This window comes from Henckelia pumila, unplaced genomic scaffold (assembly GCF_033568475.1).
Source record: "Henckelia pumila isolate YLH828 unplaced genomic scaffold, ASM3356847v2 CTG_298:::fragment_3, whole genome shotgun sequence".
NCBI classification, from domain to species: Eukaryota; Viridiplantae; Streptophyta; class Magnoliopsida; order Lamiales; family Gesneriaceae; genus Henckelia; species Henckelia pumila.
The window spans coordinates 500,718-516,377 of NW_027331797.1; the positions used below are offsets into that span (position 1 = coordinate 500,718).

The 15,660-nt window shown below is 36.2% G+C and overlaps 3 protein-coding genes across 6 annotated transcripts; 1 reads left to right on the top strand and 2 right to left on the bottom strand.

Moving 5' to 3' along the window:
* On the bottom strand, window positions 1-2,788 carry LOC140871005 (protein NONRESPONDING TO OXYLIPINS 2, mitochondrial-like). 3 transcript variants are annotated; one of them, XM_073273449.1, is made up of 3 exons: window positions 2,544-2,788; window positions 2,011-2,129; window positions 1-430 (listed from the first exon to the last, which is right to left on the bottom strand). In XM_073273449.1, exons 1-3 carry the CDS (start codon window positions 2,669-2,671, stop codon window positions 405-407), a joined length of 273 nt encoding a protein of 90 aa, XP_073129550.1. In that variant the 5' UTR covers window positions 2,672-2,788; the 3' UTR covers window positions 1-404. The 3 variants fall into 3 exon arrangements, with proteins under 3 accessions (XP_073129550.1, XP_073129551.1, XP_073129549.1); XM_073273450.1 differs by having other exon boundaries at window positions 1,960-2,129; XM_073273448.1 differs by lacking the exon at window positions 1-430 and adding an exon at window positions 1,436-1,879.
* A 511-nt stretch (window positions 2,789-3,299) lies between these two features.
* LOC140870924 (protein unc-13 homolog) lies at window positions 3,300-8,359 on the bottom strand. 2 transcript variants are annotated; one of them, XM_073273333.1, is made up of 5 exons: window positions 7,742-8,359; window positions 6,185-7,051; window positions 5,178-5,633; window positions 4,760-4,949; window positions 3,300-4,674 (listed from the first exon to the last, which is right to left on the bottom strand). In XM_073273333.1, the coding sequence occupies exons 1-5, from the start codon at window positions 8,279-8,281 to the stop codon at window positions 3,746-3,748; spliced, it is 2,982 nt and encodes a 993-aa protein (XP_073129434.1). In that variant the 5' UTR covers window positions 8,282-8,359; the 3' UTR covers window positions 3,300-3,745. The 2 variants fall into 2 exon arrangements, with proteins under 2 accessions (XP_073129434.1, XP_073129435.1); XM_073273334.1 differs by lacking the exon at window positions 7,742-8,359 and adding an exon at window positions 7,492-7,686.
* Window positions 8,360-9,834: 1,475 nt separating this feature from the next.
* LOC140870977 (probable transcriptional regulatory protein At2g25830) lies at window positions 9,835-14,536 on the top strand. Its single transcript, XM_073273405.1, has 7 exons — window positions 9,835-10,000; window positions 10,107-10,267; window positions 11,004-11,065; window positions 11,881-12,037; window positions 12,156-12,430; window positions 13,037-13,157; window positions 13,734-14,536. The coding sequence occupies exons 1-7, from the start codon at window positions 9,901-9,903 to the stop codon at window positions 13,824-13,826; spliced, it is 969 nt and encodes a 322-aa protein (XP_073129506.1). The 5' UTR covers window positions 9,835-9,900; the 3' UTR covers window positions 13,827-14,536.
* Window positions 14,537-15,660: the final 1,124 nt, after the last annotated feature.

Sequence of the window (15,660 nt, forward strand, 5' to 3'; positions counted from 1 at the left end):
TCATCCAACTATTATTTATTATTTCCAAATCATAGTTCTTATTTATTTTTCCCTCTGCCATTATGCATCTATTAATTTCTACAAACATTCATACAATGAAGGAATGTCATCGGAAAACCAAGTTCTTTTTCACCAGTTACATAAACTAACGGCAGATAGATATGCTGGTTTAAAATAAAATTAGGTATCGTATTTCTTTCCCGCCAGATATGTGGAAAAGCACATTTTGATAAGGCAAGAAGTAAAATGCGGAATTGACACTACCACCCGAAGTTTAATCGATTGCTTGCAATGCAAAACTGTCAAGAATTTGATTCTTGAAACCAAATAGAAAGAACACCGATTCAAGAAGAAGATACATCCATCTGATCAAATAGCTTCTTCGAAACACATCACATCGGCAGTTATCGTGGCACACAGATACCTAGTTCTGGAACAAGAAGAAATTCCACACGTTAGCATTAATACCATACGTCAGATAACTCGAAGAAAAAATCAACCCCAAAAGACAATTAAAATGAAGGAAATGAAATAGTTGAATGCAAAAACCAAATTAATTTAATGAGGAGATTATGATAACAAAGCAAGAATGAGTGACTCTCTATCTGTACAACTACAATGTTACCAAAAACATAGTCATGAACATAGAAAGCAATTAGTCGTTATAAAGTCAGTAAAAACAATTATGAACTTGTGTCTGTTCTTCTCTGTTGACATAACATACGAGTTTTCTTTCAAATCAAATAATTATATCAGGGTGAAGTCATGTGTATGTTGGTGAATGTATTCACGATTTAAAGAAGGATGATAAACATTCAACAGGTTTGAGGTGATTTGTATAGATAATTCTAATAAAGAAAGGTAAAGCCAGGGGAGAAGAATGCATTGTGAATCTGTGATAAGGGACCACATAGACAGCAGCACATGGCATAAGAATCACACCATTGATGCCGCTGAGATGGAAGAAACTTATAGTGCCCAACAATATCACAGTGTATGCTCCATTTTCTCACAAGAATTTAGAGATTCCATGCGTTATAGCGTAGTGATAGAGTCATAGATGGTCATGAGTGTCAAGTCGTAGATGGTCATGGGTATCAGGTCCTCAAGTACCGGTCAACATTGCACATAACTCCACGATGGTTATTGAGTGATTAAGCTTGAGAGGACCTTCCAGCTAGGACTAACTTTTTGGGTTTGGGCTCTATCTCAAGCTCATAGTCTAACACATTGTTTCAGCTGAATAAACTGGACAATACACGCAACTTCCCCCAAGTGAATTTTTTTCGGCCTTTTAGAGATGGCCACTAACATACACAAGATACTGCTTTCAATACTTCGAAACCAAACTCACAAAGAAACTTAATTTAAGACGAAAACGAAAGGTACCTTTCCTTGTATTTTTTAGTTGTGGTTTGTAGAACACAAGATAGACTCCTAATGGCTGGATATCATAAAGTTCGAGATTCGTTTAGTTTTAAGAAGAGCATGAAACTCTATCTATATTTGCACTCACTAAATTGACATTACATGCCTTAAATAATACATTCCAAAGTCAATTAAAGCTAAAAGAATACAGCTCCATGCTACACTGTTGTCATTCCTAGAAATAACAATACATATATCGAACAAGGCATTTGGATTAAGTCTCAGGGCACAGCAAAATATGCATTTTGACTCCACTGAGTACTAAATTAATGAAACAATAAAATCACATTGCATTCCATTAAATTTTCCCGGTAAATTGCTATTGATTTAGCAACAAAAAAAAACCTAATAAACAAGTTTCAACAAGAATTCCTTATTTGGTTGGGAATTTCACAAATTTGTATTTGCTGAATAAAAAGAAACTAATATGGCTGTTGCAGAAGCAAAGTTTCTGGAAAGATAGCATCAGATGATCAGAATACAGCATTCTGTTAACATATGAAAGAACTAGGAAGTAGGAAGTATTCTTACATAAACAATACAAAATCTATCAAACTCCAGGGTTGGCACTGCAAATCATACCCTGAGACAAGGATCTGCAGCCGATGGTGTCAGCGCCCAGGCAAGAAGTCAACCTAGCCGAGGAGATAGCCGAGTGGAGTGGTAAAAGAGACTGTAGGGCTCCCATTTGTGACAATGACCTGAAATGCAAGGTCTTACATCTGATTTTTCTTGACACAAAAAGTCTTAAATTGAGAAAATTCTAATCCAAAATGAATTCTCATAAATAAAGGCTGGACCCAACCAGGAGAGCGGGTACTTGCAACTTAAAAACGAAAGAACTCGGCTTAAATTTTCTTAAAATGCAACTTCATCCGAAGACAAATAAAATCGGCACCCTTCTGCAAGGCATAGCAATAATAGTTCGTCTTTTTTTTTTATATATTAAACTGCAGTCGGTTGAATGATAATCATTGAAGATTAAATCTTGAAATGATTCACATCATAAAGCACGAGCTTGTGTGGTGTTGTTTGATAAAACCCAACATATACGCAGCAACAAAATCAATCAGGGAAAACGGTAGCATAACTCAAGTATGGTTTGAAGTGAAAACCTAGAGAAAAGGGATGATGGGGAGCGCATAGATTGAGGTGGGAATACCGGTCTGGCGCAGGACTTCACAAAGGTGGATTTGAGGAGGTTGAAACCAGGTCTTGAGATTGATCTGTAGCACGACGCCATTAATGGCGAAATGAGTTAATAATAATAATTTGGGGAAAATTGAATTGAAGGAGCTAGGGTTCTAGATAAGTTTTTGAAGCCAAAAATAGAGGTGGAGCTGAGTCTCTCTCACCACAGTTCACATTTGGATTAATTCATCATCATCGGTCTAGACGACTATGAAGCGGTTTGGTCTCATTGACCATCGGTTTGATTCCGGCTTTTCTTAATATTTTTTTAAAAATAATTTTGATTTAAAATTTAAGTAAATCAAATCAATTTTTAACTATGCACTTCGTGCTTCACAAAAGTTTCGAAAATTTTGATTCAGAATAATATTCTTTCCGAGGCTGAAAATATAAATACTTTTTTTAATTATTTAGGAAAAATTGTTTTTTGGTTTATATGTTTATCTTTTTACGATTTTGATCATCTAAATTTCCAAGTTTCAATTTTAGTCCGCTGTCTTTGTTTTTTGTTTTTTTTTTAATTTTAGTCATTTTCTCAATGTGTACAACACTCATACAACGCTGATGTAGAGCTAACATGTATCGTACCATATCAACATTTCTCTTGAAAGAAGACCGAAAATACAAAAAATTTGAATATGCACAACCAAAACAAAAATTTGAAACGTAAAGAACCAACATCACAAAATGTACTTTTCCCTATTATTTATTCATTCCGAAGGAGAACCAGATAGAGGTGAGCAGAAATGTGTCCCGCCTACAAAATAAATGTTAAGTTGCTTCACTTTCTTCAACTTCTAGCAAAAATAAAGATTACATAGTAAAAACAAAAACATTAAAAAGCAAAACGATGCATATAGTGAGTGAAATGATATAAAAGAACAAATGAATAAGGATCGATCTTCTATGAGGCAACCAACTGGGAAGCAACAGGAATAAATACATATGTATTAAAATAAAATAGAAGAATGAGACAACACTAATCCAATCCCCACTGAAACTTGACCCCAGAAGAAGTTTCAGAAGAATTGCTGTACACGGCTATGCAGCGGCTCTAGTCAACCAAAACTGCCAAAAATTATGGCCAAGTTCTGCTCTTGATAGTCCACAATTGGTGCAGCATCTATCACAGTTTCTTCGGCAAGTTGTACGTTTTCTTGAGAAACTTTGATGCTGTTTCATCGTTCCTGTGGCACAAAACTCGCAGCAATGTATTTGGTTCAATTGGGTTCCATTGCCCAGACGTTGGAGGTAATGGGAGTCGAGCCTTGACAGAGGAACCGTATGCTTCTAAAGTCAAACGTCTAAACCGCTCAATGAGGCTCTCTGTATCAGTTCGAAAAAGAGGAAGTATATCTCTTGCTGTGGTTGCAAACTTATCGATTATGTCGGCAGGCAATCCATCCCCATTCGCCCAGAATAGATCCTTAAGGGACTTGAAATCATCCTCTATCACCTGTGAGTCCTGGCGAGAAAAGGCTCGTGTAGGGCCCCCAGCAAGCAATACCAATAAAAAACCTTCAAATGAGGCTCTCATTATGTCAGCAACAATACGGGTACGCACTCTTTCTTGAACAGTGTCTGCTACAACGGTCAGAGTGTTCTCAAGTTCCTGCAGAAAGGGCTCGATTCTAGACGATGCAGGGTCACCAACATACAGTGAGTCCCATAAAGCATGTCCCAGATCATGGAAGACAATTTTGTAAGCAGCTCCTTCAGACAACTGCTGAACGGCTTCGATGCAAGCAGCTGGTGTGAGTTCAAACTTCTTACTCAATCCATTTGAAAAATCTTCTAAATTAGCAGATTCTGAGTTCCTCAATAGGGTAACTATTCTTTTCTCAACAACTTCCAACTCCATTCGTATTTTATGCAAGGTATTTATACGTACACAAAGTTGTGGAACCCCCGAAGAACTGCTGCCGTTAACTGTAGCAACCTGAGGATTCTTCTTCTGGGAATTTATTGATTTATCCTTTTTCTTCCATTGAAATTTCGCCTCAGTGGTACATCTGGTTAATGCCGGCATCGTGGGAATATATGTGTTTCTTAATCCTGCGTACCAAAAAGATTTCATAAGTTGACTTTTAGGACAATTGACAATTTCATCAAAAAATTTGGTTGAGCTAAGCAGTATTACCACAGCCCGATTTTGCTTTTGTTACATAATATTGAAGACATTTATCAAGTCCAGTCATTAAGTCAGGAAGCAGTGCTGGATGCATTGGTATTGGCAACTGGAAAAAAGCATCCAAGGTCTCATCAACTATTCGCAAAACCTCTACAGCTGAAGGAGCACATCCTTCTTGATTGGCTCGTGGATTCCAAATCTAAAATTAGAGAAATACAATTATATGCACAACTATATTACAAAAACAACGTTTCTACCACTGTCAAGACCGAAACAGCAGTAAGGCGTGAAATCTTTCTTGACAACAGCCTTTGATAACAGTAGCAACTTTCTGATTTAAACTAAATAAAAAATTGATCATTTAAAACTTATGAACTTGAATAAAATCTGAAGTTTGCTGTTTTGGTAAAGAAACAATTTAAGATACCTCTTGTTGGAGATTTCTGTCAACCCATTCCTTCAACCTCTCTGTTCTAGTCTTTATCCAAACTTTTACCATTTCTGCCATTGCACCTTCAGCTTCATAAGGAGGCATCTCACGAATAATAGACTTCCCACCATCATCACAGTCCACTGAATCTTCTACTGCAATTTGGACAAGATCTTTCTCCAACTTATCTGCAGCTCTCAATATTTGGACAGCATCTGGGGTCAACTCTGTGATACTTGATATGAATTGCTTCAGCTCGTTCCCATAGCAAGCATGTAAAGTGGCAACAGCAACACCTGCGGCAAAAGAGTGCCATCTCTTTAAAATAGGGCTAAACATGTCCTTTTCTTTTGCTGCAAGCTCGCCAACATCCTTTGCAAGGATTGCAAGAACAGGAAGAGGATTTGATTGGCTTCTAGATGCCCTCCTGCTGGAATCTGCCTTCTCCATCCTCTGTAAAATCAAGAGTTGTGAATATCTTTCTTGTGTGAATATTTCATGAGTTGATCAGAAAATGAATAACATGGGAGAAAACTGGATCCATTATATACCCCAGGAGGGTTTCAACTTCAGGAAAGGACTGTGATCATTTACACATAATCCATTGCTGTTAATATGTATATTAGTCTTCGTATTCTTTTTCCTAGTCGGAAATAGCAAATTATGCGATTGGACCCAAACTCAAGACAGGTGGAGTTTGAAGAAAATGAATGGTTTGCATGTTGGTAGACTGCTCATAGATTATGAGTATGATCCATGCAGACGCATGCGTTGGTCATAAAAAAAAATTCAATAATGTGATCACTCAAAATGTTTACGCATAAAATAAGTAATGGGACTACAAAGGATCACAGAATTAGATCCGCACCACCTGTACAGGCAGTGGAAGAAATTACTTGAGGTCACATGTTGAGGCATTGTCACTGACCACCTGACTCAAAATTTAATGAAGATTATGAGGTTTTCCTTTCAAAATTGAATCTCTACAAAACAGAGGAACTTGCCTGAGCAAATGCAGTGCGCAGCGATGACCTTATGTAAGTGTCTATCCTGCTACGAGTCACGTCAACTTCATTTTTTCTTCTGCGGCGATACTCATTTGATATATCTTCAACCAAAATCTTAGCAGCTGAAACCCCAACCGACACAATGCTCTGCATGGACTCTATATTTCCATTATCAAATGTTTCATGATATGCCAGGAGTCTTTTCTCAGTCCATCCCAACATGGCAGTCAAAGTAGCATTTAAAATCTTCGAGTAAACTAGATCTTTTGTTATCTTTGCGTCTTTTGAGACTTCAGCCAGCTGGTTATCAGCAGCGCATATTAGATCATTTTCAACTTGCCCCGTGGCCACATAGCGATTGAACAGAACCCAGGTGAAACATAAATTATGTAGCATTTGGTTTAGTCCAAGGATTCCCCAAGTTTTCTTTATGAGTTCCATCAGCTCATCAACTTCCTCTACAATAGATGTTTCATCATTTATGTCAAAGCAGGCTTCAAGAAGCATTTCATATAGCCGGATATTCAATGGGTAACCATCTGCCCAGTGGCAAGACTCCAGAGATCCGTCAGATGTTCTTCCAGCAAGCGCCATTGTTGTAGTGCGAAGGACTTGCATTGATTCATTGTTTCTCCCAGTTTCCAGAGGCTTGTTGAAGGCTCCTTGAATAATTTGTCGTAGTCGTTGAGCAGCAGTATTAGTATTATCCAATGGCGTGTGCGGATGCAAAAGTAGTCCAGCTTCGAGCATTTTAAGGTTTCTTTTCTGCCATGCTTCATATTCTTCTTGATCCGCAAAATCCGAGGCTTTGAATTGTTGTAAAAGCTCTAGTGGAAGAACCATTGACTCGGTTCTCCTTCCAACCTATAACAACCCCAAAAAAAATTCTTTTTAACTTATGGTTCAGTACATGAAGCACAGACAATCCATTTAATCTTTGAACTAGAGAAAAACAAAAAAACAAAAACAAAATACAGTACATCTACAGTTCAAATAACATAATAGAATAAAATTTCCAGCAGGAAAAAATTAGAGAAAATTGCACATTTGTCACTCTGTTAAAAAGCCAGAAAATATATTAATCTAATTTTGTATTGCTTTCATTGACACAATTTGAAAAACTCAAAACACTAGCAAACAACAGATTCATCAAACACAGTCACAAATGAGTCACATAACTCCTAAAATGCTTCTTACTCCAAAAAAGTGGAAACATATATTTAGTCTAGTCATCAAGACTCAACAAAAACAAATGAGAGGTGAAAGAAACAGTAGCAAATCTACTCTTTTAATTGCATCCATACAGTATCCTTCGGATCTCGCAGTTCCCATGTTCTAATGCCTCTCATTGACCTCATATCTCAAATTCAATCTGAAAAAATAAAAATCAACATTTTACAGCACCAAATCCAACACTGAAACAGCAGATCACTCCTTTCCTTATCAAATTAAAACAAAATTGACATCTTACAATCAAAGACATAATTTTTCTTCGATGCAGAGATAAAATTGGGAAAAAAATGTTGCAAAAATAAGAGGAATGCGATAGCTGACCTGGCTGGCAGAAATCCTCAACAGACCCCTCCTGATTCTCGTATCCATGGCCTCCGTAACCCTCATCTGTACCCTCATCAGCTCCCCCAGAGTCATTGGCTTCTTAACTTTCCCACCCGAACCCGAATTACCCGGGCTCCCACCATCGGAGCTCCGCTTCGAACTACCGGATCTCATCCCTAGCGCCTTCTTCATCTTAGAAGCCGCCGCCGAAGTCAATGACCTCTGCAAAGTACTACTCGAATTGCCGTTAGAACTACTCGAATTGTTGGGCGAATTACCGTGATTGCTGCTGGGAATGTAGGTGAGAGGCTTAGTGGAGGCGGAGCGAGTGGCGGAAAGGAAGATCTCGTATGCCGTGGCCCGAAGGTCTGCAGCGGAAAGAGTGGGAGTTAGGTCGCCGAATGGGGAGGGAAGCGGTGAAAAAGAGGCGGCAGTTGAGGTGGCAGTTGACGGAGATGCGGCGGCGGCGGAGTTAGAGGAGGAGAAGGAATCTCGTCTGCTGTAGCTGAGGGCGCGGTCTCGGAAGAGAGACGCCATTGTAGCACCGCGTGATTGTTAGATAGAGAATTATAATGAAAGGGAAAGTGTCGTAAATCTTTCGAAATAGATTCCAATTGTGCTTTTGCACTAAATTTCACTATAAAACCCCCGGCATTTTAAGAGCATTTCATCTTAAAATGCCTAGTAAATTGAATTCCATTTTTATACTGGAAATATATATAATTTAACCGCAAACAATATTTTTATTACCAAAAAAAACATTTTTAAAACCCTTTTACAATTTAATTTTATGTGACAAACTTCTTATTCACCATAATCTATGGAAAAAATATTAATTTCCAATCTATTCCATCTCATCTCACGAGTATCCGTCTCACATCTTTCTTTTAATTATTTACCACGCATATGTTTTCTCTTTGGAAAACATGCACATGCACACGTTGTTTCCTTTGCAAAGTGAGTGTGTGGATAATAAATAATAAAGACATATAGCTAGGGGAATTATTGTTATTATTTTATAAATATGAATTTACATATTTGAATGATAATTTAATTTAAGACAGTAATTGCAGTTTGCGATGATTGAAGATTATTATTAATTAAAAATGGAAGTCTTTGCAGTAGGTAGCAATAGCGCTGTTGGTGTCAGTCACATTCAGCATAATAAAATAATTATTGATTCCGGTCACCCATCATTTTCCATGTTGCATTATATTACATACAAATTATATTGTAATCCAAAATACAGCTTATTTCAATGTTATCATTTAATTTATATTTATATAATCGGTACAGACTCAAAAGGAAATGTAGACTATTTTGTTTTTAAAATTTGAAAAACACAGTGTGTTCCAAAAACATTTAATAGTTGACAAACTGTGTTAAATGTTAATTCCCACTGCAACTAATTTAAAACCACACGCCATAATGAATGAGTATGTATGGACGACTAATATTAACATTGGATACATATATGGGTGTAAATTAATCGTTTGTTTCCCGATTAATTTTTTTATTAAAAAATAATTTAATTTTTATAGAAAACAAGATGCTTATCTATATTAGTCCACACATTTTGGGAATATATATATATATATATATATATATATATATATATATATATATATATATATATATATATATATATATAGTATGAAAGCTGGAATACACAAGGGATGGGGTTGGATTTTGGTGGTTAGCTAGTCATGTATTTATCAATCTTTGTTTGTTTTATTTTTATTTATTTGTTGAAGGAGACCAATATATATAAAATTTTATATAATGAAATAAATATATTACATGTTTCACATAAATTTTAAATATCTATTAATCACGTTTAAATTAATTTTATCTTAATGGTGGTTGCGGTGGAGCCAGTGAAGTAGACAATTATACGTATATTGCAAAATCTAAAATAAAAGATAATTAAACAGGGTGGATATAGAAACCAGACCCAAACTAATTTTCCATTGGACCTCCGAAGTTGGGCCTATATATCGTAAATCACTGATTTCGGCCCATGTTGACGAAATACCTGTCATCTTATTAGCATCAGCTACAATTAGTTCCCCAGAATACTTGGGAAAAAGTCGATCATCTTCATCAAACAGTGGATGGAATTTAGAAGATATAAAGAAACCAAGAAAATCTAACAAATGGTAACTTCATCTTCTACAATCAAAGCATTCGGTTCAATAATCGTCAGATTCTCAAATGGGTTTTCTCTTAGGCCCTCCAGCTCCTGCTCTTATCATAGTAAAACCCTTTCGTTTTCGTTTATTTCGTGGAAAGATTCCATTTTATTTTTAAAATTCCTGGTATGATGTTCGTGACAGTTGTTTCGTTGTTAACGGTGAATCAGGAACTGGTTTGTTGAGCACAAAGCTGACATCTTTTTCGTGCTATTCTTCTGGCTCTTGGGTTTCATTTTGTGGGCTTCAAAATGATACTTCGAAAAGAAAGATATGGACAAGCACTCCTCTGTGTATGGGAAGGCGCTCCTGCAAAATTGCCGGCAGAAAGGTATTTGTGCTGGAATGTGTGGGCGTGTTGTTGAAATGTGGCATTTGTATTTTTCTCTTATGAATTATGAACACTTGATTTGCTATGTGGATTGAGGAGCCTGAAGTAGCATTGCCAGCAATTTTAGATGAATATAGGTTTGATTTTTATTTTAAATGTGAAATCTGATCAAGTATTGGTTGATCTGTTATTCATTTTTTATAAAAAGATATGCTTTAGAGCACATTTTGTGGTGTACTTGTTCCACTTCTTTCTGTTCAGTTCATGGTTTCATGGGGTATAAATTTAATAATGATCAGAAATTTTATGCACATTTTAACATGATCAGATATTCAATGACTGGAAACTAATACAGTGAATTATGGAACTATCAGAAATCTAATTTCTGCTCTCTCTTGAATTGTCCGGCATGTAATTTCCACTACCTCCAGCATCGATGTTTTGTGCAAGAATTTGTAGGATCAGTAACAAATTATATTAATGTAGCAACTCTCTCGCTATTTAAAAAAAAATTTCTCTCAATTCATAACCCACATTATGCCAATCTGGAGTGAACTAACGGCAAGAAATTATAACTTGATTAGAAATGGACAAGATAAAGAATACTGTGTCTGTTGGGACAATTGGTGGATTGATATCACTATATGTTTGTTGGTGTATGGTGCATTGACTTATTTATCTTACTTTGCTAAAACAATTTGTACATCAAATGGTTAGATGTTTGGCTTTTATGCAGACCACCCAGGACGCAAAGAAAGCAAAGCTGTATGCTAGATTTGGGAAGGAAGTTGTATCTGCGTAAGTGGTGCTATGACTTTGAAACAATGTGATATAGCAGACTTCAATGCCAAAATAACTCTCTGTCTGTTAACAATTATAGAAGTGGAACACATGGCCGTGCATAAATGACATTGCATGTCTCATGTATGTAGGACCATGGGATTTAGTTAAAAAAGACGTTCTTATCATACAAAGAACTCAAAACTCTTAAAAACATACAACATCCATCCCAATTATATATACTTCTCTGTCTGTTAACAATTTTCTTGGTTTTGGTAATATACCCTGTTAACTAGGTTATAAAAAAACGTAAAACCATTTTTTGAATGAATTAAATATGGATAAAATTGGAATTTTGTATGTAAATTTGTTTTTCCAATTATTTTTGTGTGGAAAAACAAACAAGTGTATATATTTGGGACAAAACAAACAAGCCTATACATTGGGACAAGGGGAGTAATTCTTACTGCCAGTCCACGTCTCATGAATTCTTTTTTTATTAATTTTTTTTGAGAATACATGGATTCTATTTTTTTTTAAACAGTGACTTTTTAATCAAAGCCACAGCCAATTGTTCATAATCAATCATGTGAAAATCCCCACATCTTTCATTAAGTTAGTTTTGGGTGGCCTTCGTTGCTTAATACCTGACTAGCGTGTTTAATTTTGAAGATACGGTACCCCGTTGTAATTATTATCTTTTGTATTATACTAGTGAGTTTAATTTTGAATATATGGTAACCAGTTGTTATAATTATTATTTTGATATTGTAGAAGTTATTTAAATGTTTTTATGTATGATTCTTCATCCCTTAAATTTCTTATATGTCCAGGGTCAAGAAAGGTGGTTCAAGTCCGGTATCTAATACGACTTTAGCTGCTTTATTCGAGAAAGCTAAGGAGCTTGATATACCTAGGGATATTCTAGATCGGAACATCAAGAGAGCTTCAGAGAAAGACCAGGAAGCCTACATAGAAAAATTCTATGAGGTAATTAGCCCTCTAAGTTGCTATGTCCCTTCATATTTAAAACAAGCTGGCAAAATCCCATATTTACCTTTTTTGGCCATTTTGCCTACGTCTCAAATGCCTTTGTATGCATGTTCAGGTCTATGGTTATGGTGGAGTGGGTATAATAGTTTCAGTGCTTACAGATAAAGTAAACAGATCGGTAGCAGCTATTAGAGAGGTAGTGAAGGACTGTGGTGGGAAAATGGCAGATTCTGGATCCATCATGTTCAAGTTTAAACGTGCTCGGGTTGTGAATATAAAGGCCACGGAAACTGACAAGGATCAACTTCTTGCTCTTGCCTTAGATGCTGGTGCTGATGATGTCATCGAACCATCTGTCGATGAAGATGACACCGAAGGGGATTCGGAAAGGTATGGAAGAATTTTTTCTTAATTAACTGAGAGACTTTCAAAGGGATTTAGGCTCTAGTGTGACACGGCAAGAAGTTAAAATTTCCCCCATGTCTCATTGGCCATTTTTAACGTCATACCTCTTCTTAGATTGCAATATACTAGACCTATGTAGTATTTGATTGAGCTTTTGCTATGAAAAAGCACATAATTCGTATAGGGAATCATCTGGGTCAAAGCTTTTTATCAAGCATGCGTTTAGAAAGTAGCAGTTTTGTGTTCGGATACAACAGTGTTAAAAGGCTTTCTTTTAAATTATTTTTAAAAGCTTTTCTGGCTTTAAATTATTTGTTTAAGGCGGCGTGATATACTATCTTTTGTCAAATTGAATGAGAAAATAAAGACATGCATATACAAAATGATGGTTGTTCAGAATTTGGGGTGCAAATCCTTTGAAATTTATCATAGGATGTCTCAAATGTATTGACCACTTAATCAAAGATGAAGTCGGAGTTGATGCTTCTATATACCCGCGTGTTGCTTAAATATAGAATCTTTCTATATCGTATTCATTGTGGCCCTTAAGCCTCGTCTTTTAATTCTTACCACTCTTGTGACCTTGCATAGTTATTATAAAATCGTGAGTTCAATGGACAATTACCCAGTCATCTTATCAAAATTGCGGGAGGAAGAAATTACTTTTGAAACTGACAATGGATTTGAGCTTCTTCCTTCAACGTTTATTGAGGTACTTAAACAGTTCTTTATACCATTAGTTCAATCGCTATGGTTTATCCATGTATAACTTCAATATATTGCTTTTTTGGAACCAAATCTTTGTATGGCATATGGAAACAAATATAAGACGTCGTCTGTTAAATTGACTCAAAAGATAATAGTGACTCGCTTTTTGACATTGACATTGACATTCGATTCTCATTTTTTTTTTATCTTAACATGGAAAAGCAGAACACTGGACCCTCCTAATTGGTCAGCCACACAGAACAAAACGTTGCTGACCCTTATTTTTGTACAGCATTTCTTGTATCGTCTGTCCATTATGCATTCATTCGTTCTTTTCCATGTAACGGCATGCGTGGGGGTATCTCTCTAGCTGAGACCGGGTGATTGCTCACCATCCTCCAAACCAAATAATAAAGAAATTTTATGGATATTTCATCTACAAATTCAAGTTTCCAGTCTCAAAGCTTCTGGCGTCTCCCTGTCTCACCCTTTTTCTCATTGCAAATCCTGGGCTCTTTCTTGTTTCCATGCGTGTTTTCCAAATCAAGCAATTTCTTAGTTCATGAAATGTATGTTGCAGGTTGATGATGAAGCTATGGACTTGAACAAAGAATTGATGGCCAGATTACTTGAACTTGACGATGTTGACGCCGTGTATACAGATCAGAAATGATTTCCCATACCAGAAAGCAACAACTTGGCTCACTTTTGTTAATCTGCTTCTCAGAAAATCAAACCAAAATTTGGGGTCGTCGAATGAGCATACTTGCAGCTTGCAGAGGATCAAGTGCAACAAAGCCTTCGCAGTTCAAAGAGAACCAACCATGAAATGTTGCCTAGAGCATGACGCATAATTTATCAAAAAATGCCATATCTTCTTCTCAGACGCGCACAGGAAAATGCAATGCTCATTTAATCTGTGACGAATCACATTTCATTTAAACTTACAAATGTTTCTTGATAAATATTTTTTTTCTCCGTACCTATATATTTTTAGTTCGTTCGTTGTGCTTTGTTATGACAGTATGTTTTATGGTCTTTCTAATCTCGTTGATTTGTAGCCCAGAAATTGTCTCGGCCCCATATAGTACCAGTTTTAAAGTTGGACTTTGGAATTCTCAGCCCGGCCCAAAATTCCTTAGAAAGCCACTTTCAACTGGCTCAATGCCCATCAATTTTACTCACAAGTACAACATGGTGTAGCTTTTAGCAGGTCTCTATCTTAAAGACACCACTACTTTTAAATGTTGTTCTGATGCTACTTCGAGTTTCCTCATATAATTCATCGTGACTAAAGTTCAAGTGTCCCCTCGAGAAACGTATCGATTTCCGGGAGCATCCGTTCTCGAACGGCTAGTACCCAGATTACAATATATGTTTACGAGAAAATATGAACTAGAGAAATTTCAAACACCCTTATCCCGTGGATCGACTCATGCTTGGATCCCATCGCTTTCTTCTTTGTGACAACACTTCATTCTCCAAAAGCAAAATTCACTGGCAATGATGTGGATGGTCCATTCATTTTGAAAAGTCAAAAACTATAAAAATCTGTGTGGTCCTAAAATTTACCCAAATTAAATAATATGGTCCTGAAATTTTTCATGGGATTTAGGCAGAACACATACATATAGGGTGGTTACTGATGGCATATGTTTTAATGTCAAAAAAATTTTACACCACCCGACAGTTGGTCCAAGGCATTCAGCTTAACTATTGCTGGCACCATTCAGCTGTAGAAATCATACTCGTTTTCTTGTTTTATGTATTAACCTTATCTACGGTAAATTTCGAAATCATGTTTTGTTCCATATCCATTAAAGACAAACCAAGAACTCCCACTTATTAAATTTCTGCAGCACACATTTTGGAAGAAGAACAAACAAATCTTTTTCAATCACAACACTCGAGATAAAATTTGGCTCACTCAAACATGTTGTAGTAGTATATATTTTCTTAATTAACAAATAGTGAAAAAAAAGCTTGAATTGAATATATCATATATATATATATATATGTTAAAATTGTTCGCCCCCGGAGAAATAGTGGAATATATTAGAAAAATGAAAGAGAGTGAGCCGCAAAGTAAAGTGTCTCTCTCCTTATGTTGTTGGGAGAGATGAAAAGACATGTCCGTACAGAAGACTGGGGGCACTGGGGCTGGGGTTAGGGGCAGGGCCATCCCCCAATAATATTTTATTTTATTTTATTTTATTTTATTTTATATTAATCAAACCATTTAATTCAAAAGCTGACCAGACCACCAAAATTATACATACATGTCACCCTCTCCTCACCCATTTAATCATTTTATATACTAAAACATTTAATTCCCTATTTTTTAATATTTTACTCCATGCCGACACCAAAATACGCACACACTTCCTTCATATTATATTATATCTCAGCCGCCAGCTATTATATAATTATTGTTATTATATTGTTACCAATCCTGGGACATATCTCCTCTCCTCTCCTACTATTTTCCACTTTCCAACATATATATA

Excerpts from the sequence above, each read along its gene's own strand:
- LOC140871005 (XM_073273450.1), bottom strand. The coding sequence starts at position 2,671 with ATGGCGTCGTGCTACAGATCAATCTCAAGACCTGGTTTCAACCTCCTC. Across the intron at positions 2,130-2,543 it reads CCATCATCCCTTTTCTCTAG|GTCATTGTCACAAATGGGAG; the intron begins GTTTTCACTTCA and ends CTTGCATTTCAG.
- LOC140870977 (XM_073273405.1), top strand. The coding sequence starts at position 9,901 with ATGGTAACTTCATCTTCTACAATCAAAGCATTCGGTTCAATAATCGTC. Across the intron at positions 10,268-11,003 it reads GCAAAATTGCCGGCAGAAAG|ACCACCCAGGACGCAAAGAA; the intron begins GTATTTGTGCTG and ends GCTTTTATGCAG. Across the intron at positions 12,431-13,036 it reads ACCGAAGGGGATTCGGAAAG|TTATTATAAAATCGTGAGTT; the intron begins GTATGGAAGAAT and ends GACCTTGCATAG.
- LOC140870924 (XM_073273333.1), bottom strand. The coding sequence starts at position 8,281 with ATGGCGTCTCTCTTCCGAGACCGCGCCCTCAGCTACAGCAGACGAGAT. Across the intron at positions 7,052-7,741 it reads TGAGGATTTCTGCCAGCCAG|GTTGGAAGGAGAACCGAGTC; the intron begins GTCAGCTATCGC and ends GGGTTGTTATAG. Across the intron at positions 4,675-4,759 it reads AAAAGCAAAATCGGGCTGTG|GATTAAGAAACACATATATT; the intron begins GTAATACTGCTT and ends TTTGGTACGCAG.